At 37.5% G+C, this 27817-nt stretch overlaps 1 protein-coding gene across 1 annotated transcript in view; it reads left to right on the forward strand.

Moving 5' to 3' along the window:
- The window catches only part of TTN (titin), a 365525-nt gene that overhangs the window by 54371 nt on the left and 283337 nt on the right, over positions 1–27817 (forward strand). Inside the window, exons 13-34 of the mRNA XM_068247374.1 lie at positions 177–242; positions 1240–1498; positions 4124–4181; positions 7557–7751; positions 8744–8886; positions 8984–9171; positions 10673–10903; positions 13086–13330; positions 13663–13883; positions 15936–16100; positions 16187–16355; positions 17390–19071; positions 19484–19765; positions 20873–21139; positions 21235–21507; positions 21596–21859; positions 22856–23116; positions 23275–23535; positions 24691–24954; positions 25957–26217; positions 26426–26686; positions 27347–27607. Of these exons, the coding sequence (XP_068103475.1) occupies positions 177–242; positions 1240–1498; positions 4124–4181; positions 7557–7751; positions 8744–8886; positions 8984–9171; positions 10673–10903; positions 13086–13330; positions 13663–13883; positions 15936–16100; positions 16187–16355; positions 17390–19071; positions 19484–19765; positions 20873–21139; positions 21235–21507; positions 21596–21859; positions 22856–23116; positions 23275–23535; positions 24691–24954; positions 25957–26217; positions 26426–26686; positions 27347–27607 (6277 nt within the window). The remainder of the gene's footprint in view (positions 1–176; positions 243–1239; positions 1499–4123; positions 4182–7556; positions 7752–8743; positions 8887–8983; positions 9172–10672; positions 10904–13085; positions 13331–13662; positions 13884–15935; positions 16101–16186; positions 16356–17389; positions 19072–19483; positions 19766–20872; positions 21140–21234; positions 21508–21595; positions 21860–22855; positions 23117–23274; positions 23536–24690; positions 24955–25956; positions 26218–26425; positions 26687–27346; positions 27608–27817) is intronic.

Consider the following 27817-nt stretch of genomic DNA (forward strand, 5'->3'; position numbering starts at 1 on the left):
ACTTTCTTCTCCTTACTACACTTGCTGCTCCTTACACAAGCGGGTGTATAATTAGTGCTTTACTATGCTTCTAACATGACCATATGCAGGTGAAACCCTATACCCCTGTTCCCGCATGACGCTTATTTTTAGACCCCTTGCCTATAGAAAAGCTCACACTCTTCCATATGTTTCAGGCTGAAGAAGCAGCCCGGGTCCCTGTACCAGCCGAGGTTCCCGTCTCTCCACCAACTATAGTCTCTGTAAGTAAGACATTTCTGGGACTGAGGGCACTGTGTTTGGATACGACACCATATTTACATTACTTCTTAATCCAGAAATGCGGAAATAAATCTGCACGTTGTAATCTTATACATCTCTAAATGATTATGCAACATAGCAAATAGCTTTCACTGTTGAAGTTTAAACTACTTACTAAGTGTATTTGATTAAATCTTTAAAATGTATAGGAAGTTATAGATACTTGAAAAAATAAGTGCATGCTACATATGTGTGTTTACATGTGTGTACATAGTATATAGTATGCACATGTCTGTATCATTTAAAAAGATGTTGTGCTTTTGTGTGATGTACATCTTAAAAAATAGTTATTAAAGTTGGCTAGTAGGTTGCTAACAATCAATATTCACAGCATAATTAAACAGGATCAAACACAGATTTAGCTCCCATCCTCAAATAAATATCTGAATGTTTTGAGTTTATGACTCGTGTGGAAAGTGTTTATTTCGCAGCTTTGTAGCATTATTCCATGGGTCATTTAACTTCATTTACAACTTAAAGAGTAACCGTATATTTTATTACTAAATGATGATAGTAATAATCTCATTAGCTTTTATTAGCTTCTAAACACATAATAGTCTTTTAATTCTATCCAAAATGATCTTTCACTCTAGTGGTATTGAATACTGATATTTCTTATAGCTGTTACTATTACTATTTTTATTTTGCTATTTCTGATTTGTAGAGCACCAATATTTAACACAGCCTTCAACAATAAATAAGGGTTTATAGATTATAGCGTTGCAACAAGCAATTATAGGTCAATAATGTCTCCCCAAACACAGATTGCAATCTCTATTTCTTTGCTGTAGAACGAAAAAAGCATTGCCAAATTACCTTGGAAGGTTAGGTAATTAATTCGCATATTGTGAAAGGTGTTGAGTTTGTTGTGCTAGTGCTCTTAATTTTTAGATGTGTTTTGGTGTCCAGGTGTTAATCTTATTTGTTTTTTGTGAATAGGGTCTGAAAAATGTGACAGTACTCGAAGGCGAGTCAGTAACTTTGGAGTGTAGCATTTCTGGTTACCCTTCTCCAACTGTGGTCTGGTATCGCGAGGATTACCGGATTGAAAATTCTATTGATTTCCAAATTACCTATCAAGAAGAGATTGCACGATTAGTGATTCGAGAAGCATTTGCTGAAGACAGCGGACGATTCACTTGCACAGCCAATAACGAGGCAGGCACTGTCAGCACTTCGTGTTACCTCCTCGTTCAAGGTAAACCAACACCACCCCTTTGAGTTATTTTGGTTTGTGGTTAAAATAGCAAAGCAGTAGAATGTGAAGAACAGCTGCATTTTATGGCTGAGCTGCGACCAACAAATGGACAGCATCCTAAATCCAGCAGAGGGAGTGTAATGTATTCCTTGCTACACATGCTTTTCTCTTATCAATTTTATATTTAGTTTCAAGTTGTGAGCTAAGCAGATTTATTTAAAAACTTGTCTAATAAAGAGTCTTCATAAAGTTGAACTGCATGTCAAGCTAATTTAAAAAGACTCAAATATATACTAGGATATAATAATAGTAATTTTGGATTTTCACCACCAAGTAAACCTATACGGTGTCTGTTGTGATAATGTATTTAAAATCCAAGGCCCATATGCAATTAACTTTTTCTCCTTAGTTTTCCTCTAGCAGAAAATGTTTTCAACTCTTTTTTAAAATAACTTTTCAGAGCTTTGTAATTAAAAAAATGTACCAAAAAATTGTGAAAAAGTAATATCAAGATTATTTAGTGTATTTTCTATCCTGCTGGTGGTTTAAAAGGCATTTTATTGACTAGGCTCACTTAGGAGAAAATTCAGGAGAAAAAGTGAATTGCATATGGACCCAAGTGTGCTACAATGGTGCAGTATACTTTTTACCCATAAATATACTTTCTTTATTGGTTTATAGACAAATGAGTTATCAGAAGGTAATTCAAAAATTCCAGTTATACCTAAAGAGATCTTATTTGTAATTCACTTATGTTTATAGTCAATCATGGTTGTCCATTTGTCAGCTTTTAGACATACAAGATACGATTGAAACTTTCTGTCTCCAGTAAAAGTTATCTGCAATATTTAATTGATTTTAGTAACAAAACTAGATGGAACTGGAACTGTGATTAGAAGTTTTGAAAAATGTACATTACATAATATACTTAATTAATGGGCTGAAAAATAAGCTTTGTATTCTGTGGCAAAGGGCAAAGAACCTCCTTTTGATTTTTATTGCTTTCCTATATCACCATCTATGAGAATTAATGTCACTTCCTTTCCAGACAGGAAGTGAAAAGATCACTCCAAGGCCAACAAAGACAGCAAAAGATTTTTAGAATATGCCACTAGTTTATATTGCTATGCCTCATTTTACCGCCACAGGACTTTTAGTTTACTTTAAAAAGCCACAAAGCTTCATGGTGGGCCCATGGATACAAGAAGAGAGAAAATGTCTCCATTAACAATAAAACCTCAGAAAAGTTTCTAGCCATAATTCCTCACCATTCAGAACTAAAACACGTAACACAAACCTTCTGGATTCAGGCAGGGGACACGCTTGTCTTTCAGTTTTCTGCATGCGTTTTCTGCACACCAAGTGTGTTTCTATTCAGGAAAACGTGTGCGTTTTTTTTTCTCAGCAGCTAATGTAATTGATAGAGAAAACTGGCAAAATGTGCAGAGACATCATGCAGATTGTCAGTTTTTTTTCTGCACGCAAAAAACATATTAATTGTGAACTAGCCCATTGATTAACATGAATTCTCAGTTTTTCTGTGCAGAAAACACATACGAAAACAGTCAAGTGTGTTCCCTGCCTCACTCTTTGAGTCTGCAAACGTTTTCATTTATTGGGGTAATGGTGTGGTCATAGGAGAATAAAGGGGGCCACTAACGGTCCAATTTCTGGTAAGAAATCATTCGAGCGATCCGAAATTCTGATCAGAAGTGAAATTGTTCACTACACCATCAACGTACCAATATTTGCTTCCTATCTATCACAACCAACAAGAAAATCCAAGTTTTAGTTTGACAAAAATCTAATTGGACGACTATTTTTATAATCGTTCATAATCGATTGTGCCCATCAACGGAGATTATTTACAACCAGTTCGATCAGAATTTATGATCGCTCAACCGATTTTTCGCTAGAAATTGGATCGTTAGTGGCCACCATCCATTCAGATGGATATTTTTTGTTGTTGTATCCTTAAAGGTTTTTTAACCACTGACCAAATGACTTAATCGGTTAGTTAGGTAAAATAGCCAGAAATCTATGGAAAGTAAATAGTTCAAGCACAAGATAGTCTAGCTTAAATTTGTTTAGGGCAGATATTATCTCTATCCCAACACTCTATAGCCCCTTTTACACTGGGAATCACCAAACGCAATCACAATTGCCTGGCAATTGCTATCACAATTTTGCATTGCGATGTTTCGTGATTTTGCTGTTATTGCACTTTGCGATTCTTATTTAAGTGAATGAGAATTGCACCGCAACTGCGCGGAAATTACAGTTGCCATGCAATTGCTGCAGTGTGAGTAATCCCATAGGATTGCACTTTGCTTATCGCTGGCAATCAGCAAAGTGCAAAATGCGGCTGGAAAGTGCCCCAGTGTGAAGGGGCCTAAAAGAATAGTTGCATCTTTTTACTACAAAAATAGCCTGTATCATATTCATGCTGTGATCAATGGAAGGATTTGATATGTTTTTAGAATCACTTATCTGTGGCTACTGTGTTGTCACCACAGAGTGGCAGCACTGCAAGGCCTGCATGTAGACCCCAGTATCAGACTCTAGTATCAGTGTTGTTTACTCTAAAGCGTATGATTTGCTGATTATTCTCTTCTTTTTTACTAGTATCTGAAGAGTATGAAGCCAGGGAAACCGTTACTGAAAAAATGACAGAAGAAAAACAGTAATTATATTTCTTATATTTTTAAATAACTTCTTGTTGTTAATATGTGAATGTCTGCCATCTCCCTAGATGCTGTAATAGGGTGCATACACTCCAATCCAATTTTTACTGCCCAATGCTTGACCAATTTTACCATCTTTATATAGTATAAGGGTCAAGAGATCTTGAATACATACTTTGAACTGATTCTGTAAGCTCTCATACTATTTGGAATTTGAAAAATTGGTCAGTAATTGGCCAATCGGAATTGAAAGCTTTACTCTTTTGGCTTTATGAGTCACAATTGGAACAATTGTACACCCACTGGAGTCTGAGCTGAGTCCCTTGAACTCCATATACGAATGCAATTGCCAGGGAGTCAGCAACACTACCCCTCCACACTCCTTTCATTTCTTATTCCATTTAGTCTCCACAGACACTTACAGTAGTAGTTTATAGACATTTGCAAGGAGGCTGTCAATGGTTGTGAAGCTGCTACACTAAGTTTGTAGTTGCTCTATACTACATCCCTCCCTGTGTTTTTGGACAGGACACACCGCTCCATAAATTCATATGCAGTTGCCCACGGTTGTCACAAGCCAAACACTGCGTATTACACTTTTATCAACTGTACAGCTGCTTAAAGTGACACTGAAGTGAAAAAAATTATAGTATAATGAATGGGGTGTGTAGTACAGATAATTAATAAAACATTAGTAGCAAAGAAAATAGTCTCATATTTTTATTTTCAGTTATATAGGGTTTTTTTTTATAACATTTCAACATTCTCTAATATTTGCAGTTTACACACTACACTCAGCATTCTAAATGATTTCACAGAGCAGGCTAATAAACTTTTGAACTTTCCTCTGAAGAAAAAACTAAATACAGTGACAGACAGTTGAGATACTAAGCTGCAGAAGACAGTGACTTTGAAAGTCGTAGAGATCAGTGAAGCTCTTTTGCATAGATAACAACTGGAGTTTCTTAACTCTTCCTGTACAGGAAACGATATTAGTCTCATATCTCTGCTGCCAATGTTTTATTTCTTAGCTGTACTACACATACAAATCACATCATAAGTTTATTTTCACTTCAGATTCCCTTTAAGCACATATGTGGCCCCATTTACCTGTCATCAGTTTTCATACTATGCAGGTTAAGGGACTTTAAAGCAACCTTGAAGGGAAGAAAAACTTATGATATAATGAATTATATGTGTAGTACAGATAGTGAACAGAACATTGGTAGCAAAGAAAAGAGTCTCATGCTTTTATTTTCAGCTTTATAGCTTTTTTTATACAACAATGCATCATTCTTTTACATTTGCAGTTTGAAAACCACACTCCTTTGCAGTAAAACCTTAGCCCAAGCTGTCTCTCACGTTTTCTTTTTGTAGAGTAATAACACAGAGGCGCCAAGTAGAATAAAAACGATTAAAAGCCGTTTAAAAAGAGGAAAGTTGGTGGACTCACCTCCCTCATAGAAAGGCAAACCGGACAATGGGACGTTACTCACAGTATAAAGTAACTTTACTTAAAAGCTCCAAAGTTGCAACGCGTTTCACAGGTCACTATCCCGCTTCATCAGGCAAAAAGTTCAGAGGGTACAAAGTCGGGTCAATAGCCTGGCTAAGCCCCTTTGGTCTCCTTCAAGCTCTCACGGTTTCTTGACTGTTTAAGCGCTTCAGAAAACAGGACTGTATTCAACTCAAATTGGGTGGAATAGCTCAGAGAAACGCTTTTGCATAGATAACTACTGAAGTTTTTTTAACTCTTCCTGTACTGGAAACAATTTGAGACTCTTTTTCTTGCTACTAATGTTCTATTTCTTAGCTGTACTACAAATACAATTCGTTACCTCATAAGTTTATTTTTGATTTAGGTTTGCTTTAAATTGACATGATTTACTACCCTCAAAACCCTCAATGACAGCTGAGCCTGTTTAAAGATGGAAGATGAAGCAGCAGTGTTATGGCTGTTATAAAACACTCCATTCCATACTTCTCCTCGCCCTTATTAAAGCAAACCTAAAGTAAAAATAAACTTATGAATGTGAGGATCTGCGGTACCAAAAAATAAACTTATGAGATAATTAACTATATGTGTACCAGTAATGGTCAATAGTACATTAGTAGCATATAACAAAGTCTGACGCTTGCGGAACTGGAAAACAGAAAGGGACTTCAGAAAATGTCTTAACCTCCTTGGCGGTAATCCCGAGCTGAGCTCGGGGTATGCCGCCGGAGGTCGCCGCTCAGGCGCTGCTGGGCCGATTTCCATTCTGAAAAAAGCAGCACACGCAGCCGGCACTTTGCCAGCCGCGTGTGCTGCCCGATCGCCGCCGCTCCGCGGCGATCTGCCGCGTGCAGCGGCGAAAGAGGGTCCCCCCAGCCGCCCGAGCCCAGCGCAGCCGGAACAAACAGTTCCGGCCGGCGCTAGGGGCTGGATCGGGCGGCTCTGACGTCAGGACGTCGACTGACGTCCATGACGTCACTCCGCTCGTCGCCATGGCGACGAGGAAAGCGAAACAAGATAGGCCGCTCATTGCGGCCTATCTTGTTACTTTCGATTGCCGGAGGCGATCGAAAGTACGCTTCCGGAGCGCCCTCTAGTGGGCTTTCATGCAGCCAACTTTCAGTTGGCTGCATGAAATATTTTTTTTTTAAATTAAAAAAAAACACATTGTAGCCTCCCTGGCAAAATAAATAAACCGCCAGGGAGGTTAATAGAACTAGTCAGTTATGCTTTAAGAGCAGAACAAAAAGGATTTTTTTACAAGTTGCTGGATACCTGAAATATTGGTAGCGTGAGAATACTCTGTCAGTGTGTACATACTGCTGAGTTTTGAATGACAAGTAGGGAGGAATTAATAGTAGGAGGCTAACACTCAAGACCACAGTCCGTACACTATTGAGAAGAAGCCCTTCCAGTTCATATTGCTTTGTTGTGTGCCAGGAGAGGTGAGCAGGAAGTAGTCATTTAGTGTCCATATACTCACCGGGTGGCCATAATGGCTGCTTATTTCAACTGATGGTTTTGGAGGGGACTGAAGTGTCCTTTGATCTATCTATCTAACTAACAGCAGTTCTGTGTTTATGAATAGCATAGGAAAGGTACTGATCTGCATTGTGCAGCATTCACCTTCTCTATGTTCTCATGTATCCAGGCAAGGCTTTCCACCTAAAAGTAGGCCAAAAATAAGTTTAAGTTTTCTGGGTCTCTAAGGTTTTCCAGTGTTCTCTACTGTATTCCAACCTTAGTGAATCAACCCCAATATGTAAGAGTTGCCAACATGATGTTTGTAGATGTTAAATATATTAAAGTACAGATTAAGATAGAATGATAAACAAATAATAAAGCAATAATAAATGATATATTATACACCTTTGTGCAGATATATAGAGGAGCAGAGGATGGAGGTAGAGGTGCAGGAGGAAGGAGAAGGAGTAGCACCATTCTTCATCCGAAAACCAACTATTCAGAAGTTGGTGGAGGGAGGCCGCGTTATATTTGACTGTCAGATCGGAGGCAACCCCAAGCCACATGTTTATTGGAAAAAGGCTGGCGTGCCCCTGAATACTGGATACAGGTATGTCATTTTTTTGTGTGTGTTCAAGTCAATATAATTTAGACAATGTATTTTGTCTTGTAAAATGGGAATCTCTTATAACATCTGTTAGATTTTTACTAGTACTACTATGTCCCCAGCTGAGGGAGATTTCCTCACATTTTTTGTCAAGCATAGAAACAGGCATCTGTGGGACAGGAAGTTACAGGAAATCTCCATAGTGGGAACACTAACTCCAGTAAAAACTAGAACTCTTCAAAAACTCTTCAAAACTGTGACCAAAACTGAAAAATAAAATGGTTTAGATTTGTATTATTGATCTGGTTACCATATAATCTTTTATCATACACCATGCTGCCTGCTATCATTTATAGTGGAATTAAAGTCCCTAAAATATAATTTAAGTACCTACATACATATAAGAACATTTAAAAGCATTTTGTGGCCCATATGTAATTTACTTTTTCACCTGAGTTTTCTCCTAGGTGATATTTTCACAACTTGTAAATAAAATGCATTTTAAATCACCAGCAAGCAAGAAAGTACTCTAAATAATTTTGATAGTAGGTTTCAATAACTTTTTGGTACTTTTTCAATTGCAAAATGCAAGATTAAATATTATCTCCTAGGATAAAACTCAGGTGAAAAAGTGAATTGCATATGGCCCTGTGTGTGTATAAATGTTTACTTGCAATGCAAAGTATGTTTATATGACTGTGCCAATCTCTACTAATCGGCAAATGTAACGATTGCCAGTCAGGATAAACTCACTGCCTGATCTCTTCACTGTGCTATCTCTCCCCTCCTCTGCTGTATAGACATGTTGCCATTGCAATGGCTGAGTCATTTCAGGAGGGGGGGGGGGGAGCAGTGAAAAGACCAGGCAGAAAGCTTCTAGCCAGTAATGGTTACATTTGATATATTTACGCCATATTGATTTATTTTTGTAGGTTTGTTTTTGAGAATTGTCATGTCATTTGTATGACCTATAATACTGAATTTCTCTCCATTAGATATAAGGTATCATATGACAAAGACACCGGAGAATGCAAACTTGAGATTACTATGACTTTTGCTGATGATGCTGGGGATTACAGCATTGTCATCCGTAACAAACACGGAGAAGCCACTGAGACTACAAGTCTATTGGAGGAAGGCAAGTTGGCCTTTAGATTACAAGTACAGCGTACATATTAAATGCCTATTGGAAAATGAATCAGTCTTGTATGACTTATACTTTTTTCCATCAACAGCTGAATATGACAATTATGCAAGGATGCACGAAGAGCCAACTCCATATGTACCTGAACCCAAAGTAGCTGAAGCCGCACCAGCTGCACCACGGGTTGAGTATGATAAGGAATATGAGAGGGAACAAACCCTTATCAGAAAAAAGATGGCCAAGGATACTACACAAGTTAAGACTACTATTCATGCTGAGGTAAATAAAGTGTCAATGTGAAAGCTCTCCCTAAAGTAACGGAAATAATTTTCTAAACAGGGCCTGACTTAGAGAAGCTAAACGTGCACATAGATATGTACAGTTGTTTCAGTTTGGGTTATTATTTACAGATGAGACCACAGGAATCTGGAGAATTGGAGCATGTCAAATGCCAAGAAGTCAAAGTATTTCAATTGGCAGGTCTATTAGTTCTAATGAGGACTCTGCCAAACAAATTAAGCAAATAGTAAAATTAATGGTCAAATATGTGTCTCTGTTGAACTAGTAAGAGATTCTCCTATAGTCCTGAAATATCAGTTTAGCATGCCTTAATAATAATACCTAGAGACCCAAGATGCTTGTCATCTGTTTTTTAGCTGAATGGGAGGATGTTCTGATATCTGTGAAACATCTGAAATTACTTCGGACCATGACCTGCTTGGTTGTAGAGTGGTAGAGAGGTTTAAAACCCTTGCCTGATTGATCTATTTATTCCCTTGTAATCTGCTTACCAAAGTATATGCATACTGTACCTCCTCTTCCCTCTCCACTGATGTAACAGGGTTGCTAGGCCAAAACTTGCATTCCGATTTGTAGCTAGATCATCAGCTGAAGTATCGTACATGCAGCTGGATTGCACCCATACATCTGAACACTCTTAGTTGTATGTATCTGTCTTTAGCACAACAAAAGTTTGCTTTCCTAAAACAGAAAGAATTTGCGATAATTCAGGTTGGAGTGAGCTCGAGATGTCTCCCAGGCACCACTGCTGAATATATGCAAATTAACCATTGTACCCTTAGAAGCTAAACACACCTCCAGAACCGCTGGAATGCAATGATGTGTCAGCTTGTTAATATGTACAGAGCCATAATAATCCAACATGCATACAGACTGTTTCGGATTGTTTGATCCTCATCAGTGCATGGCATGGATTAATTTGGCTCTATGGAGTAGGGCTTGTAAATCCGAGAGGCACAGACTAACCAGCAAGCTCATGGTGACCCAGAACTCATTGGGGTGTGTAAGGGACTACAATGGTCCTAAAAGCCCCCTTACTAAGATGCTAAGAAAAACAAAAGTTTGCTTTCCTAAAACAGAAAGAATTTGCGATAATTCAGGTTGGAGTGAGCTCGAGATGTCTCCCAGGCACCACTGCTGAATATATGCCTTTAGCACAATCCTGTATTTCAATCTCTTACCTCTACAGTGCACAGAGAAGCTTTTAAATAATGTGATTATATCACACTGCCAAAAGTAATATGGCCTATTACGGCTATTTACTCTGTGTAAATTCATAAATACCTTGTCATATTCTTAGAATTTTAAAAATGTAGGCTTTTATAAATACAATGTCTATATTCTCTATGCATCACATTTTAGCAACCATTTTAGCACCACATACTTGCAATTCATGTTTTACTTAAGTAGTATTCTTAATAATTTTTTGAATAATGTAAAAGTTGTGATTAATATATAATTGTTTTTGGTTTTTTTGCAGGAATATCAGCTCACTGTATTTGAAGAGAAACTTATCCAAGAAATTGAGTACAGAATTATTAAGATCACCTTAGAGGAATTACTTGAGGAAGATGGGGAGGAGATGATTGTCGACATTCCGGAATCTGAAATTATTGAATCAGGATTTGACATAAGACTTAAAAGTTACCAAATCCTTGAAGGAATGGGAGTCACTTTTCACTGTAAAATGTCTGGCTACCCATTACCAAAGGTAAGCAAAAGACAGAAGTCTAAGAAAGAAAACTTTCTATTCCCAATTATTCTATGAAGGATACTGCAGGCATCTCCTCCTAAGCCTCTCTACAGCCAGAAATGACTTCTAGTGGGCTAAACACTATATTCACTAGACAGCTAATGCTAAAGGAATTACATCTTAACAAAGATGGTATGAAAACATTTATAATGTATTGTTACTTATAGTGTATGACCTTTTTGCAGTGCAATGTTAGTGACAGAAGCTGTTCTCATTCATTATCTTCCTGGAAGCAACTTTGGGGGTGGGACTCTGTGAGACAATTCCAACTGCTTGTATTACAGAGATCTGGGGGTGTGTCACTGTCCGCTCCCTCAGACAGACATCTGCTGGAGGAAATGTATGGCCATTTATGTGTTTATGTGTTTATGTGTGGCTGAATGGCCATATTCTGCAGCATGTAAGGAAGACTATATATAAACAGAACAGCTTATTATATAAAGGCATGCAAGCCTGTATATATATATGTACTGTGTCACTTAACCACTGTGTCACATGCCCTTTTAGGGATTGCTACCATTAATGCTTTTCACGACCATGACCTTCAAGTTAGTCAGAAGCTTATCCTTTAGGCTTAACTGACAGCTTTACAGCACAGGCAGACACTGCCACTTTTCAGTGCACATAGTTCTGCTACCATCATTCACTGAGGCTAACTAGGATGACTAAAAATACATAGTGCCAAATATACATTTGCATTCTTAAACCAAAAGGTATTTGCAATAAATCAGTTTTATGTGAGCAAGAAAGAATTACCAATATTGTTTACCAGTGGTTCTATATATGTGCTTGGCTTCTTCAGGGGCATAAAGAAATGATTTGCATATTAAGTCACTGATCAGAAGTGATGCATCATGGGAGTGACTTCTTGCCCACATAAAGCTGATTAATTGCAAATGCCCTCTGTTTTAAGAAGGCAATTTTATATTAGCATACATTTTTGTGGCCTTTAGGTTCCTTTTTGTCCCTTATAAAGCTGTAGTGCTTCTTATTTACCCCAACTTAACTGGGTATTTTGTAAAAGTACTGTTTCCCAAGTCTGACCTATAGAGTCGAATTCTACATGTCTTAAAGGGGAACTTCAGTCTAAACAAACATACTGTCATTAAGTTAAATTAGTTATGTTAATTAAAATAGATAGGTTATATAATCTCTTACCCACCCTGTTTTAAAAGAACAAGCAAATGTTTGTGATTTTGTGGAGGCAGCCAACTGTCCTGTGTCCTGATCACCCCTCCCAGCTGCATGTGCTAGGCTTCAAATCTCAAAAACAAAAAATTGCACCAAAACAGCAGAACGAGAACAACAACATCAGAAATCCCATCATGCTTTGCACAGTTCAGGGGAAAAATGCCCAGGCAGTTTTCTTCTGTGCAGCTAAAAATAAGGCTTGGGTAAGAAAAACAAAGTTCTGATGCTATGAAACTGTTAAAGAAACACCAAGTCTTTTCAGTGCTGCTGAGTAGATTTTTAGTCTGGAGGTTCACTTTAAACAGCTGTCTGCAAATTGGATTTATATGTCTCTCTGAAATTAATAGGTATGCTGTATGCAGGTGCAGGGTCAAAACTACAGAGGAACAGACCCTGCGAATGCAGGGGGCCCGGAGGTGTGGAGGGGCCCCAACTGCTAACCTTCCCACTCTCTGATACTCCAGATCAGGTGTTTTTGTGGCAACAGATGTTATGGATGTGAAGATCCTGATGGCCACACTTCTTAATGACCCTTATAAGATGGGCCCCCTGGCTGTGAGGGTCACCAAGGGGAGGCAAGGAAGATTTGGGAACATTCATGGGGTCCCCTCAAAGTTTTTGCAAGGGTGTCTCATAATTTGTAGTTACACCACTGCACAGGTGCCTCTGTATATCTTCTTGGTTTTTCAAAGATTTAAAGGAAATTGCATTTCACTCACTGAGCAGAAGTGAGGCATCATGGGAGTTCCTTCTTGCCCATGTAATACTGAATTATTGCAAATGGAAGGCAATTTTATATGTAAACTTATATTCAGACTCCTACAGAAAGATAGTGTAGTACCACACAGCAAGGTCAATATCAGCTACTAAAAAGTTATATTATACGATTTCAGTGCAAAAGTACATTTTACACAAATTCACTCAGTATTTTACTATGTCTTTTTTGCAGATTACATGGTACAAAGATGGAAGACGCATTAAAGCAGGAGGACGACACCAGTTGGAGACCTTACAAGATGGCCGGGCCAGTCTGCGTATACCCGTGTTGTTGGCTGAAGATGAGGGTATTTACACTGCTTTGGCCAGCAATGTTAAAGGAAATGCCATTTGCTCTGGAAAGCTGTATGTGGAGCCTGCTGCCCTGACTGGAAGCCCTGCTTACATGCCAGCACCAGATGCTGTTAAAAGAATACGGTAATGCTTCCTCCATTACTTTATTCAGCACTCTGAATTGAAAAAAAAATGTGCATTATAGCCACAGAATATTTAAATACATAGCAGTGCTGAAACTGTTAATGTGATTTAGAAAAAAAAAATTATATATATATATATATATATATATATATATATATATATATATATATATATATACATATATATATATATATTCTTTTGTTTATACTGCTGATTGAAAGTACTATATCTACAAAAAGAGGTAATATCATACCATAGCCAACTTAAAAAAATTGTATAAATGAAGAAGGTTATTATAGTTTATTGACATTTTGTACATTTTTGTCTCCTAGGTCTGTGTCTCCAAGGTCACCAAGCCGCTCCCCTGGCCGCTCTCCTGCACGTTCGCCTGCTCGCCGATTGGATGAAACTGATGAATCACAATTGGAGAGACTATATAAGCCAGTGTTTGTCTTGAAACCTGCGTCCTTCAAATGCGCAGAAGGGCAAACTGCCAGATTTGACCTAAAGGTTGTTGGAAGACCAATGCCAGAAACATATTGGTTCCACAACGGTAAATAATGTAACCTTCTTTTCATTCAGCATAGTCAATAAGGGCGGTAGTTGCAAAAGACAATGTAAATTAGTTACATAATTAAATGTATCATTCCTTTTTCATTAATTTAACCACTTTGATTTGATCAAAAAATATGGATTTCTAGTACTTATATTCTTTTCTTCACACATACAAAACATACATATAATTATTTCAGAGAATGTAAATTAAATATAAAGCTGTTGGAAAATTTTAAGACTTAAGCCCATGTGCAATTAACTTTTTTTGCTGGAGATATCACCTAGGAGATAATTTTCATATTCTCGATTAAATATCTTTAAACAACTTTTAAGCATTTTACAATTGAAAAAGTACCTAAATGTTGGTGAAAAAGTACTATCAAAATGATTTTGAGTATTTTCTTGCTTGCTGGCAGTTTAAAGAGAATTTTATGACTAGGTATGAAAATATCACCTTGGAGAGAACTCAGGAGGAAAAGCGAATTGCATATGGGCCTTAATTTTTAATGAAATTGAAACTTACATGACTATTAGTTCCACCCAGTACTTTAAGCTCAGCTTTACTTTTGTTCATAATTGTATTCTCTAAAATCTGAAATTTAGAGGTGGCTAGTCAAAGGATAACACACAAAGGGCTTGATTCACAAAGCGGTGCTAAGTGTTAAGCCCCATCTACACGATACGATTCTTTGTGTGATTCGATTATGATTCTATTTACATTCGGATTAAATTCGACATGTCCGATCGGGAGTCGATTCGATTCAATTCGATTTGCCATTGTTTTCCAATGGCAAATCAAATTTAATCGAATCGGATCCCGATCGGACATGTCGGATTTAATCGGATCGTAAATAGAATCGTAACCGAATCGCACAAAGAATGGTATCATGTAGATTGGGCTTTAGCACACCTGTGAAAAGCCCCTCAGCATGCCTAAAGTGCCTGTGCGCGTGCTAAGACACACGCAAAAGTTTGCGCGTGGTGCTGCAAAAACGTTGCGTGGTGCGACGTTAACAATGCAACATTCGCACGAACGATGCCACTTTAACAGCGCATGGCGCAACATTTTCGACGCACCGCCTGATGTTTTTGCTGCACCGTGCAGCGTGCGCAAAGTAATTGCTTTGGGCGTGCTAACCTAGTTAGCATTGTAGTTTGCACTCCCAAAGTCTTTAGGAGTGCTAACTAGGTTAGCACCGCTTTGTGAATCAGGCACAAAATGTTAAATTAATCCTAAATCCTGAATCCTTCCCTCTGATCAATCAAGTAATCATAATAAATGAATGATCTGAGGATCCCTTAATGGCCTTTTGTTTTAGAAACATTTTATTTTTGCTACTCTGCCACAGCTCTGTGGTGGTTGCCATATTTACTTACTTGTCCTCTGCCCAACAAATTCCAGAGAATTAGCATTATTAAAATCACTGTGATCTGAATATTATATCTGTTATCTGTTTATTACCATTGACATTACTCAGTGTAGTCCACATTCTTGACCCTACTAAATAAGACATAACATGTTGACTACAGATATGGGATTTATATCACCGATTAGTAAAGAATGATTAACCAATAATGGTGGTGAAACTGAAAGCAGGGGAGAGTAGGAGGAACTGTCAACTGCTACAACACTGCTGTATACAATGTACAGACTACTGGCAAAGGTGATTTTTTTTTTATAATGAATAGACAGCCAATAGATGCTCTCTTTAAATCATTCGTTTACAATTACATTATTGTATGTTTTGAGTTATAAGAACACTCATCTTTTGAACCTAGGCTGAGCTTATGGAGGTAGATGAAATATGCTTTTAACAGCAAATTACTTAATTTGCTTGAACCTATTAAAAAAGCCATGATAGTTCTAGACAATTTTTGTTTATTGGTGTCTTCATTATATACAATGAGCTATGATAAAATATATAATACAGATGGTAATTGGAAAATGTCAGTTCAGTCTAGGACTTGCATTCTTTATACTACATAGAATAAAACTACCAATGGAAACAGGTACACAAACTATATATACTAATTTTGTTTTGATTTATAGGTCAACAAATTGTCAATGACTATACACATAAAATTGTTATAAAGGAGGATGGTACACAGTCCCTAATCATTGTCCCAGCAATGCCCACTGATTCTGGTGAATGGACAGTCATTGCTCAGAACAGAGCTGGCAAAACCTCAGTTTCCATGACGCTGACAGTAGATGGTAAGTGAGTTGTAAATCTTATTTAACTTATAAGAATTAAGCTGGGGCTGCTCAAGTCTAATGCCAAATACCTGCTTATTCTGCAGCTAAGGAACACTTACAAAGACCACAGTTTGTGGAGAAACTAAAAAACGTGAATGTCAAGGAAGGATCTAAACTGGAAATGGCAGTGAAAGCTGTTGGTAATCCCAATCCAGACATCGTGTGGCTGAAGAACAGTGACATTATTGCCCCTCATAAATTCCCTAATATAAAGTAAGTGCATTTGTCATTGATTAACCATTTCAGTCCGCGAGAATTTTTCACCTTATGCATCAGAGCAATTTTCACCTCCCATTCATTCACTAATAACTTTATCACTACTAAGCACAATTTATTGATCTATATCTTGTTTTTTCTGCCACTAATTAGGCTTTCTTTGGGTGGTACATTTTGCTAAGAATTATTTTTTTATAAATGCATTTTAACTGGATTAATAAGAAAAAATGGAAAAAATTCATTATTTCTCAGTTTTTCGGCCATTATAGCTTATAAATAATCAACGCTACCATAATTAAAACCTATGTATTTTATTTGCCTGTTTGTCTTGGTTATGACACCATTTAAATGTTGTCCCTATCACAATGTATGGCGCCTTTATTTGGAAATAAAGGTGCATTTTTTCTGTTTTGCGTCCATCACTATTTACAAGCTTATAATTTAAAAAATGTTCATAGTATACCCCCTTCAAATGCATATTTAAAAAGTTCAGACCCTTAGGTAACTATTTATGTCTTTTTTTTTTATTGTAATTTTTTTTTTGATTAAACATTTTATTTGGGTAATATTTTGGTGTGGGAATTAAACAGTTAATTTTTTATGTTATTATATGTGTAAATTGTAATGTAAAAGATATGTAGATGTAGTTTTACTATTTGGCCACAAGATGGCCACCTTGAGTTTTTTTTCTCCTTGTGCTTCTCGCTAACCGGAAGCACAAGGATGACGCGGAAAATTTTACGTGCAGAAAGACTGAAGCCTCTTGTAAGAGCACTTCGGTTTTTCTGCTGGGGACACGGATCGGTGATCGGGAACCATGTTCCCGTTCACTGATCCTAGGGCTGCCGGGTAACAGCACAGGGGCACGGGGGCATGCCCGTGATCGCGCGATGGAGCGCGCCTAAGCGCTGCACCGCAGCAGAGTAGCCGCACGGATGTGAGCTTCATGACCGGGTGGCAAAAATGGTTAAAAGACCAATATCTTTCTGAAAGTGAATGCTACAGACTTGACTCTGCTATTTTCATTACAGGATTGAGGGAGCCAAGGGACAAGCAGCACTTAAGATTGAATCTACAGTTGGACATGACGCAGCATGGTATACTGCCACTGCTATTAACAAAGCTGGACGTGACACTACTAGATGCAAAGTCAATGTTGAAGTTGAATTTGCTGAGCCTGAACCTGAGAGAAAGCTTATTATTCCTAAGGGTACTTACAAAGCTAAAGAGATTGCTGCTCCAGAGCTAGAGCCTCTTCACCTACGTTATGGCCAAGAGCAATGGGAGGAAGGTGATCTATATGACAAAGAAAAGCAACAGAAACCATTCTTCAAGAAGAAACTTACTTCAGTGAGGCTCAAGCGTTTTGGACCATCACATTTTGAATGTCGTCTTACACCAATTGGAGACCCAACAATGATTGTTGAATGGCTCCATGACGGGAAACCATTGGCAGCTGCAAACCGTCTTCGGATGGTCAATGAATTTGGATATTGCAGTCTTGACTTTGAAGTAGCATACCCTAGAGATAGTGGTGTTATTACCTGCAGGGCAACTAACAAATATGGAACAGATCACACATCTGCAACTTTGATTGTAAAAGATGAGAAGAGTCTTGTTGAGGAGTCCCAGTTGCCAGAAGGCAGACAAAGCATGCAGAGAATTGAAGAGCTGGAAAGGTTAGCCCATGAGGGAGCACTTGCAGGAGTCACAGAGGATGTAAAAGAAAAACAAAAACCAGAAATCGTTTTATTCCCTGAACCCGCAAGAGTCTATGAAGGAGAAATTGCACGGTTCCGTAGCCGTGTTACTGGATATCCTCAACCAAAAGTAAACTGGTATCTTAACGGGCAGCTTATTCGTAAAAGCAAAAGATTCAGGCTCCGTTATGATGGTATATACTACCTTGAAATTGTTGACTGTAAATCCTACGATTCCGGTGAAGTAAAGGTCACTGCTGAAAACCCTGACGGCTTTGCCGAACATGTCGTGAAACTAGAAATTCAACAGAAAGAAGATTTCAGATCAGTTCTCAGGAGGACTCAGGAGCCAAAGGTTGCTCCTCCTCCATCTGAGGCAGGAAAACTTCCATTTGAAGTTAAAAAAGCAGCTGAACCAGGCTCAAAAGAATTTGTAAAGCTTAAAAGAGCTGAAAGAGTTACCCATGATAAAATATCTGAGGAATCTGAAGAACTGCGTAGTAAATTTAAGCGTAGGACAGAAGAAGGATACTATGAAGCTATTACTGCTGTTGAACTGAAATCTCGCAGGAAGGATGAAGGTTATGAAGATATGCTTAAAAAGACAAAAGATGAACTTGCTCACTGGACCAAGGAGCTCACAGAGGAAGAAAAGAAGGCCCTTGAAGCTGAAGGCAAAATCACTATTCCAACTTTCAAACCAGACAGAATTGAGCTTTCTCCAAGTATGGAGGCACCCAAGATTTTTGAACGAATCCAGAGTCAAACAGTTCCTCAGGGAGGGGAAGCTCATTTTAGAGTCCGTGTTGTTGGAAAACCAGACCCAGAGTGCCAGTGGTTTAAAAATGGTGTCAAAGTTGAAAGATCTGATCGCATCTACTGGTACTGGCCAGAAGATAATGTCTGTGAATTAGTCATTAGAGATGTTGTGACGGAAGACTCAGCCAGCATCATGGTCAAAGCAATAAATGTAGCTGGAGAAACCTCAAGCCATGCATTTTTGCTTGTGCAAGGTGAGATATTCCTAGATGTTAAAGCAAACCTGAAGCAAGAAATTAACTTTAGATTTGATATTTGCCTAGTTAGAGGTGAGGCTCTGATTAGTATAGAGCCTTCCTGTACTTCTGTATGGGCCGTTGTTCCTCTGCTGTCAGCTGGTAACACTGTTTGTCCGAACAGCTCTTTGGAACTGCTCATGTCCCCTAGTAGTTCCAAGGATGAGTGCATTGCTACTGTACATACATGAACAGTTTTACCAGTAGGTCAAACAGCTTTACAGCAGAGGAACGATGGACCTTGCAGAGGAACTGGAAGGCTGTATACTATCCACAACCTTCCCTCTACTTAGGTATCAAATCTGAAGTGAGTTTATTTTATTGGGCTGTGTTATAAGTGATTTTTATGGTATCCTTTTTCTGTCTTCAGGTAAACAGGTGATCAAATTCACACAAGAATTACAAGATCTGACAGCAAAAGAAAAAGACAACCTAATCACATTTGAATGTGAAACATCTGAGCCGTTTGTAAAAGTGAAATGGTTCAAAAATGGTGTGGAAATTCACTCTGGTGATAAGTACAAAATGCATTCTGACAGAAAGGCCCACTTCCTCTCTGTGCTTATGCTAGAGATGTCGGATATTGATGATTACAGTTGTGTCCTCAAAGAAGATGAATCTGTGAGAACAACTGCCAAACTTATAGTTGAAGGTAATTTAATATTTTATGCTAAAGTTCAACTTAAAGAGGCACTGAAGCGGAAAAAAAATTATGACATTATGATTTGTATGTGTAGTACAGCTAAGAAATAAAACATTAAGATCAGATACATCAGTCTAATTGTTTCCAGTACAGGAAGAGTTAAGAAACTCCAGTTGTTATCTCTATGGAAAAAAGCCCTTAAGCTCTACGACTTTCAAAGTCGTGGCGAGGGCTGTTATCTGACTTTTATTATCTCAACTGTTACTAAACAAATTCCTTTTTCTCTGACAGAGGAGAGGTCATTAGTTCACAGACTGCTCTGAAAGAATCATTTTGAATGCTGAGTGTTGTGTAATCTGCACATATTATAGAATGATGCAATGTTAAAAAAACACTATATACCTGAAAATAAAAATATGAGAATATTTTCTTTGCTGCTAATTTTCTAGTAATTATTCATAGTACACAACCAATTCATTATATCATATATATTTTTTCGCTTCAGTGTCTCTTTAAAGTGGATCCGAGGTGAACTTTTACTCATTGCATAATTGTGTTCCTTTCCTATTGTTTATAGGGCATTCCTCAAGCCAAATACTTTTTTGTTTTTGTTTTAATACTCTAATTCCCTATAAACTAAATAAACCACGCCCATGGGTTTTCAGAGAGCCTTGGCAGTAGCAAGGGCTCATGGGAGCTCAGTCTGGGCAGGAGGAGGAGGAGGTGTTACTAGCCATTGATTTCAGAGGCAGAGGGGAGGAGGGGGATTAGGTTTTTTTCACAGGCTGAGTGCTTTAAGGACAAATGTTTCCCAGTCCACTGAAGGAAGGCGGATGGCAGAGTTTGTTTTGCCCTCTTATAATCAAAAGAGCATAATGATGCAGAACAAATCTGGAGTAGAAATACTGCCCACAGAGGCTGCTTCAGGTGGCTGGATTTTTATAACAGGATTTTCAATTTCATAACTTTGGTTTAAAGCTAAAAAGTATTGTTCGGGTACTCTGCTTGCCAAGCCTCTGAGGTTATGGTGGTGGGCTTTAAACTAGTTAATGCTGCCAGAAAGGGTGACTAAGTGTGATTTTAATCTGTGAAAATGACTCATATTTTGTCCTGTAGGTACACCTGTTGAGTTTACTAAGAAGCTTGAGAACATTGAAGTTCCAGAAACACAATCCGGAGAACTTGAATGCATTGTTTCTCTTGAAGACGCAGAGGGTAAATGGTATCATGGTGATACTGAGATTAAGTCTGATAGCAAATATGTGGCTTCTTCCCGTAGAGGGCGCCATACTCTTACTATTAAAGATGTTGCAAAGGAAGACCAAGGTGAATACAGCTTTGTGGTAGCAGGGAAAAAGACTTCTGCACAGGTCAAAGTGAGACGTAAGTTGATTGGCTTGTTAATTTTGAAAGATGTGATTTATTACCATAAATATATTATCTGTCTTGTCTAAATATATGATCTTCCTTTTCCACAGCTCGTCCTATTTCAATTATCCAAGGACTTTCAGATCAAAAAGTATGCGAAGGTGATATCGCTCAGCTTGAGGTCAAACTTTCCACTGAAAATGCAGATGGAGTCTGGCTGAAAGATGGAGAAGAAATCAAGCCCAGTGATCGCATCCATATTGTAATTGATAAACAGTCTCACATGTTACTTATTGAGGATGCCACCTCTGATGACGTTGGCAAATATACTTTCACTGTCCCAGGTCTTGACCTTTCCACATCTGGGCGACTCTCTGTTTACAGTAAGTATAAAAGTCCATAACAAACATGCTATATTATTACTTTTGATGTCATATTAGTCCTAAGTGTATGCTCTTTTCCATTTCTCAGGTGTTGAGATTGTCATTCCCTTGAAAGATGTCCATGCAATAGAAGGAACAAAGGCTGTACTTGAGTGCAAAGTTTCAGTTCCTGATATGACATCCTCCAAATGGTCCATAAATGCTCAAGCTGTAAAACTTGATGATCGTGTGCAAGCTATTGCCAAAGGAGCTAAGCAGCGACTGGTGTTCGCCAGAACTCATGCTTCTGATGAAGGAGAAGTCAAGCTTTTTATTGGCAAAGTGGAATCTAGCTGTAAACTTACTGTAGAAAGTGAGTATTTTCTTAGGAAAGAAAATCAACTGGTTTGCCTCCTCTGCTTAGAATCACATGAAAATGTTGTTTCAAATTGGTTGTGTAACCAGTGGATCTGATGCTTTAGGTGTGAATCACCAAGAAAAAAAATATTCTGAAATATGGCAAGGTTTTATTCAAAATTTTCTATTACTGGTGACAGAGACAAGAGTTGTGTACATATCGGCAGAGTGCTGGTGCCTTGGGTGCACGAAGAAGCTGATGGAAAGCTAATGGATGGCTCTCCCTGTGCTAGGTAATCTTGGGGAATATATTAAATATATTACCCTACCGATTACCTAATTACTTCCTCTGGACACATAATTTGGGTTCCAGATATTGCCAGCACCCGAATTACAGTAATTCTATAGCATTTTGGACTGTGCCACTATAGCCGTAATTAACATTACAGTCTATAATGGCAAACAAATCAGGTGCTGCGTAATGCTGAGCGGGCACCGAGAAGACTTGACTTATAAGAGTTTACAACACAACAGTCTGTAGTCACGTTTACAGTTTGCAGATTCCAATAACACATCAGTAAAGGTATACTAATGAATGTAGATAGTCAAAAGGTGAAAATGCCAAACTGGAACCAGTACACACTTTCAGTCAGTACAGAATATAAGCTACACTGTGCACACTTAGGATTACATGCCTATATGTTGAAAAGAAGGTAACATCAATAATGTAGATTTTTTGTGTAATTGTTTGAATCCCCAGTTAAGATATCTTAAAGCACAGCTGAACATAGCTTGATTATTGTTCGTCACACCTATGATTCTTTAACTTATGCCTAATAAACTTATCTAGCTATTCTAATTTTGAATAGTTTTTTTTTATTTCAGAATTTCATATCTATTGCTTTTCTCATGACAGAATGTGAGGTTTCTCATGTTATTCAGGCAGTAAATATTACATGAATGCACCTTGTTGTTTTGTTCTTAAATTACATGAATGTTTGTTTCTTTATAGAAATTACCATCATTAGGGGACTGAAGGACCAAACGTGCACAGAAACACAAAATGTCACCTTGGAAGTTGAATTGTCCCATGCTGGAATTGATGCCTTGTGGCTTTTCAAGAACGATGAGCTCAAACCTAGCCCTAAATACAAGATTGAGTCCAAAGGCAAGATCTACACTCTGACAATTACAGACATGATGAAGGATGAGGAAGGCCAATACACCTTCTTTGCTGGGGAACAACAAACTAGTGGACAAATTACCGTTTCAGGTATTGTACATTTCACAAACCGTTTTGATATAGCTAGCTAAAGTCAAGTAAACACAAAACACAGCACTTTATACATGTAGCCTGCAAGACTTAACTATGGAACATAAACAAATGATAGTCTTTTTGAGTTTTCAGTTTTTTTCCTTTTGTTTTTGTAGGTGGAGCCATAAGCAAGCCACTTGTGGATCTTACAGTAGCCGAATCCCAGAAAGCCGTTTTTGAGTGTGAGGTGGCTAATCCAGACTCCAAAGGACAATGGCTAAGAGAAGGAAAGCCAATAAGCTTCACTGACAGCATCAAGAGTGAATCCATTGGTGCCAAAAGACAGCTTATAATTCCCATTAGCAAGCTTGAGGATATTGGAGAATATACTTATCAAGTAGCAACTTCTAAGACATCTGCAAAGCTTAAAGTTGAAGGTTAGTAAGCCGAGTGATGTTAATAGTATGCAAATATAACCCTGAACTTGTGAAAAGATAAAAATGTGAAAAAACAACCTATGTAGATTGTGCACTAGATTGGCTGTGGGTCTTTTTATGAGTAAAAAATACAATATAACTTTTAATCCTTAAATGCTTAGCTGAACAATTTAAAAATATGTTAGGCAATGTGCCAGTGACATGTTGCAAGTTTTCACCAAAATAGCTTTACCACTGTTTTTAATAGGGCTGCAGAGGAGCGTGGGTTCCACTGTTGGCTTAAAGTGGACCTAAACTCTTTCAGAGCACACAACCAAAATGTTTCATTCCACTTATTAATGCTGTAGAACTCCACTGCTCTATGCTGTGTGCATTTAGCTACATCAAAGTGTTATTAGCCTTAGCTGTGACTTAAAACACCAAGGCTTTCAATGTTCCCTGAAAGGTAATCCAGTTAAAACTACAGGGTTTTTTTAGGATTTCTGTAAATTTAAATGAATATTTTTTTCCTTAAATGTTATCATGCTGAGTTTAACCTTTTACAGCAGAGAGGAAGTTCTGATTTTAGATCCACTTTGAGGTCATCCGAGTCAGACCTACCTTTGGTCAGGTCCCAGCCACCATTTGTGGATTGCCTTTACAATGAGAGAGCAAGATATTCACCATTTCTCTTATTGACCAGTTATGTCAACAATAAATAGGCAGAAACGTATGTAAGATATGTAGTGACCTATAACGATACGCTTTACTTCCATTTTAAATGCTAGGGCAAAGGCAGACTACACAATATTTCATTATTTCTCAAATTTCTGCTGAACCTGAAAATTACTATTGGGTCAATAACCTTTAGTAGTATGTACCTATATTTTAGAAGTAACATGGAACTAAACAGTTTCATAGATCGGTAGCACATAGTGCACAATATAAGGAGGAACATGTGACTCATTCTTCATTAAAATGTGTATATGTAGCATGCCATTATGTGCCAAATTACAGTTCTAAAATGTGTCAGCTTCCTATAACAGGAATGTGATGCTGTGGTGATTTCAACAGGCTGCTAGAAGTACAGTGAAGCAGTTTAGTGTAATTGCGGTGAAAAAAATTCAACTTGCACCTAATCATTGTATAACATTATTGGTTGTCGATGTATTCCAGCTGTCAAGATCAAGAAGACCCTGAAAAATCAGACTGTGACAGAGACCCAAGATGCTATTTTCAGTGTGGAACTTACACACCCTGATGTGAAGGGAGCCCAGTGGATCAAAAATGGAGTTGAACTGGAATCCAATGACAAGTATGAAATCACAGTGGATGGACTAGTGCACACTTTGAAAGTTAAAAACTGTATTGTTCCAGATGAGTCCGTGTACAGCTTCAAGCTTGGCAAAATTGGAGCAAATGCAAGACTTCACGTTGAAAGTAAGTTGCTGTCGTCAATCCACTCATTGGTATGAAATCATGTAGAAATAAAGGTGCATGTTCTTATAAAAGAAGACGTTCTGTAGAGAGAAAGAATACTAGGTAAAGGAATCTTGCAAGTCTAGGGGGGAGTGGAGTAAAGATGCTAGGCAAGGTGAGCAAAGCAGCTAGTGGCTGAGGAAGATAAGTCTTTTAAAATAAGCTGTAGATGATTTATGTCTGAAGAGAGATTATGACAGATTGTATGCTTGTTAGAAGAGCTGCTTTTGGAGTACAAGTGAAAGAGTAATAGGAGGTGTCCAAAGTAGAGGGTAGACATTTTTGTGTGTGAGGCATAGGTCGAAGGTTAGTTGATATCTGAAAATTACTGAGGGGACAGCTTATGGGGAGCTTTGTAAGAATAGGGTTGGGCGTATGAACTAGATCCTCTAGGTAACTAATAGACCGAAGATCAACTGGCATAGTGGCATCAAATGAGTGGGACAAGTGGTAAATGAGTGGAGAAACAGAGTTCAGTAGGGATAAGAGACTCATAGGTCTGTAGACTTTAGGGTATTTTGCTGGAGTGGTTGAAATGAAATATGATTACGTAATTCACAGGCATTTTAGCAGCTTCTAGTGTGACAAGTAGACTTATTTGGAATGCATTTTTAGATGGAAGTAGCATGATATAGTAAATATGATAATACAAGGCTGCTATTTATTTACTGGGGTCTATCTTGGGCATTTCCCTTTTTTAACTACCTTATTTGAATAATCCACAATATTTTTCAGCCCATATTAATTCACTTAACCTAACTATATCACAACTTTATCCAGTTAATTATATTTTCATTGGTTGGACTATGAAAGACTGAAAATCGGACTTCTCCAATTTTAGAGTTCTTTGGGGTGAAATGTGAATGGGTACTCATATATATGTTACTGACAAAAGTTTTGCATAAGTAATTGTAACTTCTTATACAAGTTTTTTTTTTTTTTTTTTTTTTTTATATATTCCAGCTGTGAAAATTATTAAGAAACCTAAGGATGTAACCGCCTTGGAAAGTACACCAGCCACTTTTGAACTCAGTGTTTCTCATGACACTGTACCAGTTAAATGGTTCTTTGGAAAAACGGAGTTGAAAACAAGCGACAAGCACAAAATTGTTACAGAGCGTAAAGTCCACAAACTGGTCTTGCAGAACGTGTCTGCCGAGGATGCTGGAGAGTATGTTGCAGTGGTTGGACAACTCGAATGCAAAGCCAAACTTTTTGTGGAGAGTAAGAATATTTTGATAATACTATTTTATCATGATGTAATATCCTGAAGTACTTGCATATTGTTAAAAATCTAATTTAATGATAAAAGCCATATGATCATTTCAGCTTGTTCACTTGTGCAGTATGTTGGCCTTGCATATTTTATTGAAGGGAAATTGACTTTCTGACAGACGTTAATGAATTCCTACCTTTTGTTTTTTTCTTTTAGCATTACATATTACAAAGACCATGAAAAGCATTGAAGTTCCTGAAACCAAAACAGCCCAATTCCAGTGTGAAGTGTCTCATTTCAATGTTCCATCCATTTGGCTAAAAAATGGAGTAGAAATTGAGATGAGCGAGAAGTTTAAGATTGTGGTTCAGGGTAAACTTCACCAACTCATAATCATGAACACAAGCAGTGAAGATTCCGCTGAGTACACCTTTGTCTGTGGAAATGATAAAGTCAGCGCAACTCTTACCGTGAAACGTATGTATTACTTAACTAAATCGTACTTTAAGCATATAGAACTTAGCATACAGAGGTATACAAATTCTATAGCCCAGGAGAGATGACCAGTTCATGAATTTCATGGTAAATCGCATGCAGCTGTTTTTACATTTGATACATATGGTATAGTTTGATTACCGGCAACATCTTTTTAACGTTTTTTTGTTGCTACTCTTGGTTATACATTTTATTTCAATAAGTTATACACTTGTTTCATATAGCAATGTTATTTGAATAAATTATATTTTTAAGGTATAGACCTTGTGTAATTAGCCTCTTTTTATCATTTAGATTTTGTATCATTATTTTATGAGGCTTATACACCCTGTTTAATGTATACCTTAAAGCCATAATAATAATTTTACAAGATACTTTATATTAATATACTATATTTCCCCTGCTTTGCTTGATTAAATATTATTTATTGTAAAGAAAGAAATAAAAGTGTTTAATTACACAAAGCATACAAATTGAGTTGGAACAAAAAAAAACTGATTAGCAAAAGCTGATTTTTTTTGATGAGTTAATGCATGTTTATTTATACTCTTGCTATATGCCATTGCATCAAATACCCATAGTTGCCCAGTGCATTTAGCAAATAATTCATTGTGAAACTAAATCCCTTTTTGATTTTCACAGCTATTCTAATCACATCTATGCTGAAAGATATCAATGCAGAAGAAAAGGATACCATAACGTTTGAAGTCACCGTAAACCATGAAGGCATCACTTATAAATGGTTGAAAAATGGTGTTGAAATAAAGTCTACTGATCGTTGCCAGATAAAAGCCAAACAACAGACTCATTCTCTTACTATTAGAAATGTCCACTTTGGTGATGCTGCTGAATACTGCTTTGTTGCTGGAAAGGCAGTCTCTAGAGCCAACTTATATGTTGAAGGTAGGATTTTCTTTTAAATGTGCAACTTAAAAACATCAAAACAATAATACATTTTCCCTCATCACACTCGATCAAAAAATAAAAAAGTTATATTGTATAGGTAATGAACTACAATAATGAATGTACTCTTCGCCCCGTGTGCATTTGAGGTATTTTAATATACAAGAATTGACCTTTCAGATGAGATTCAAGAAAAAAAAATCAAAAAAA

This window comes from Hyperolius riggenbachi, chromosome 7 (assembly GCF_040937935.1).
Source record: "Hyperolius riggenbachi isolate aHypRig1 chromosome 7, aHypRig1.pri, whole genome shotgun sequence".
Taxonomy (NCBI): domain Eukaryota; kingdom Metazoa; phylum Chordata; class Amphibia; order Anura; family Hyperoliidae; genus Hyperolius; species Hyperolius riggenbachi.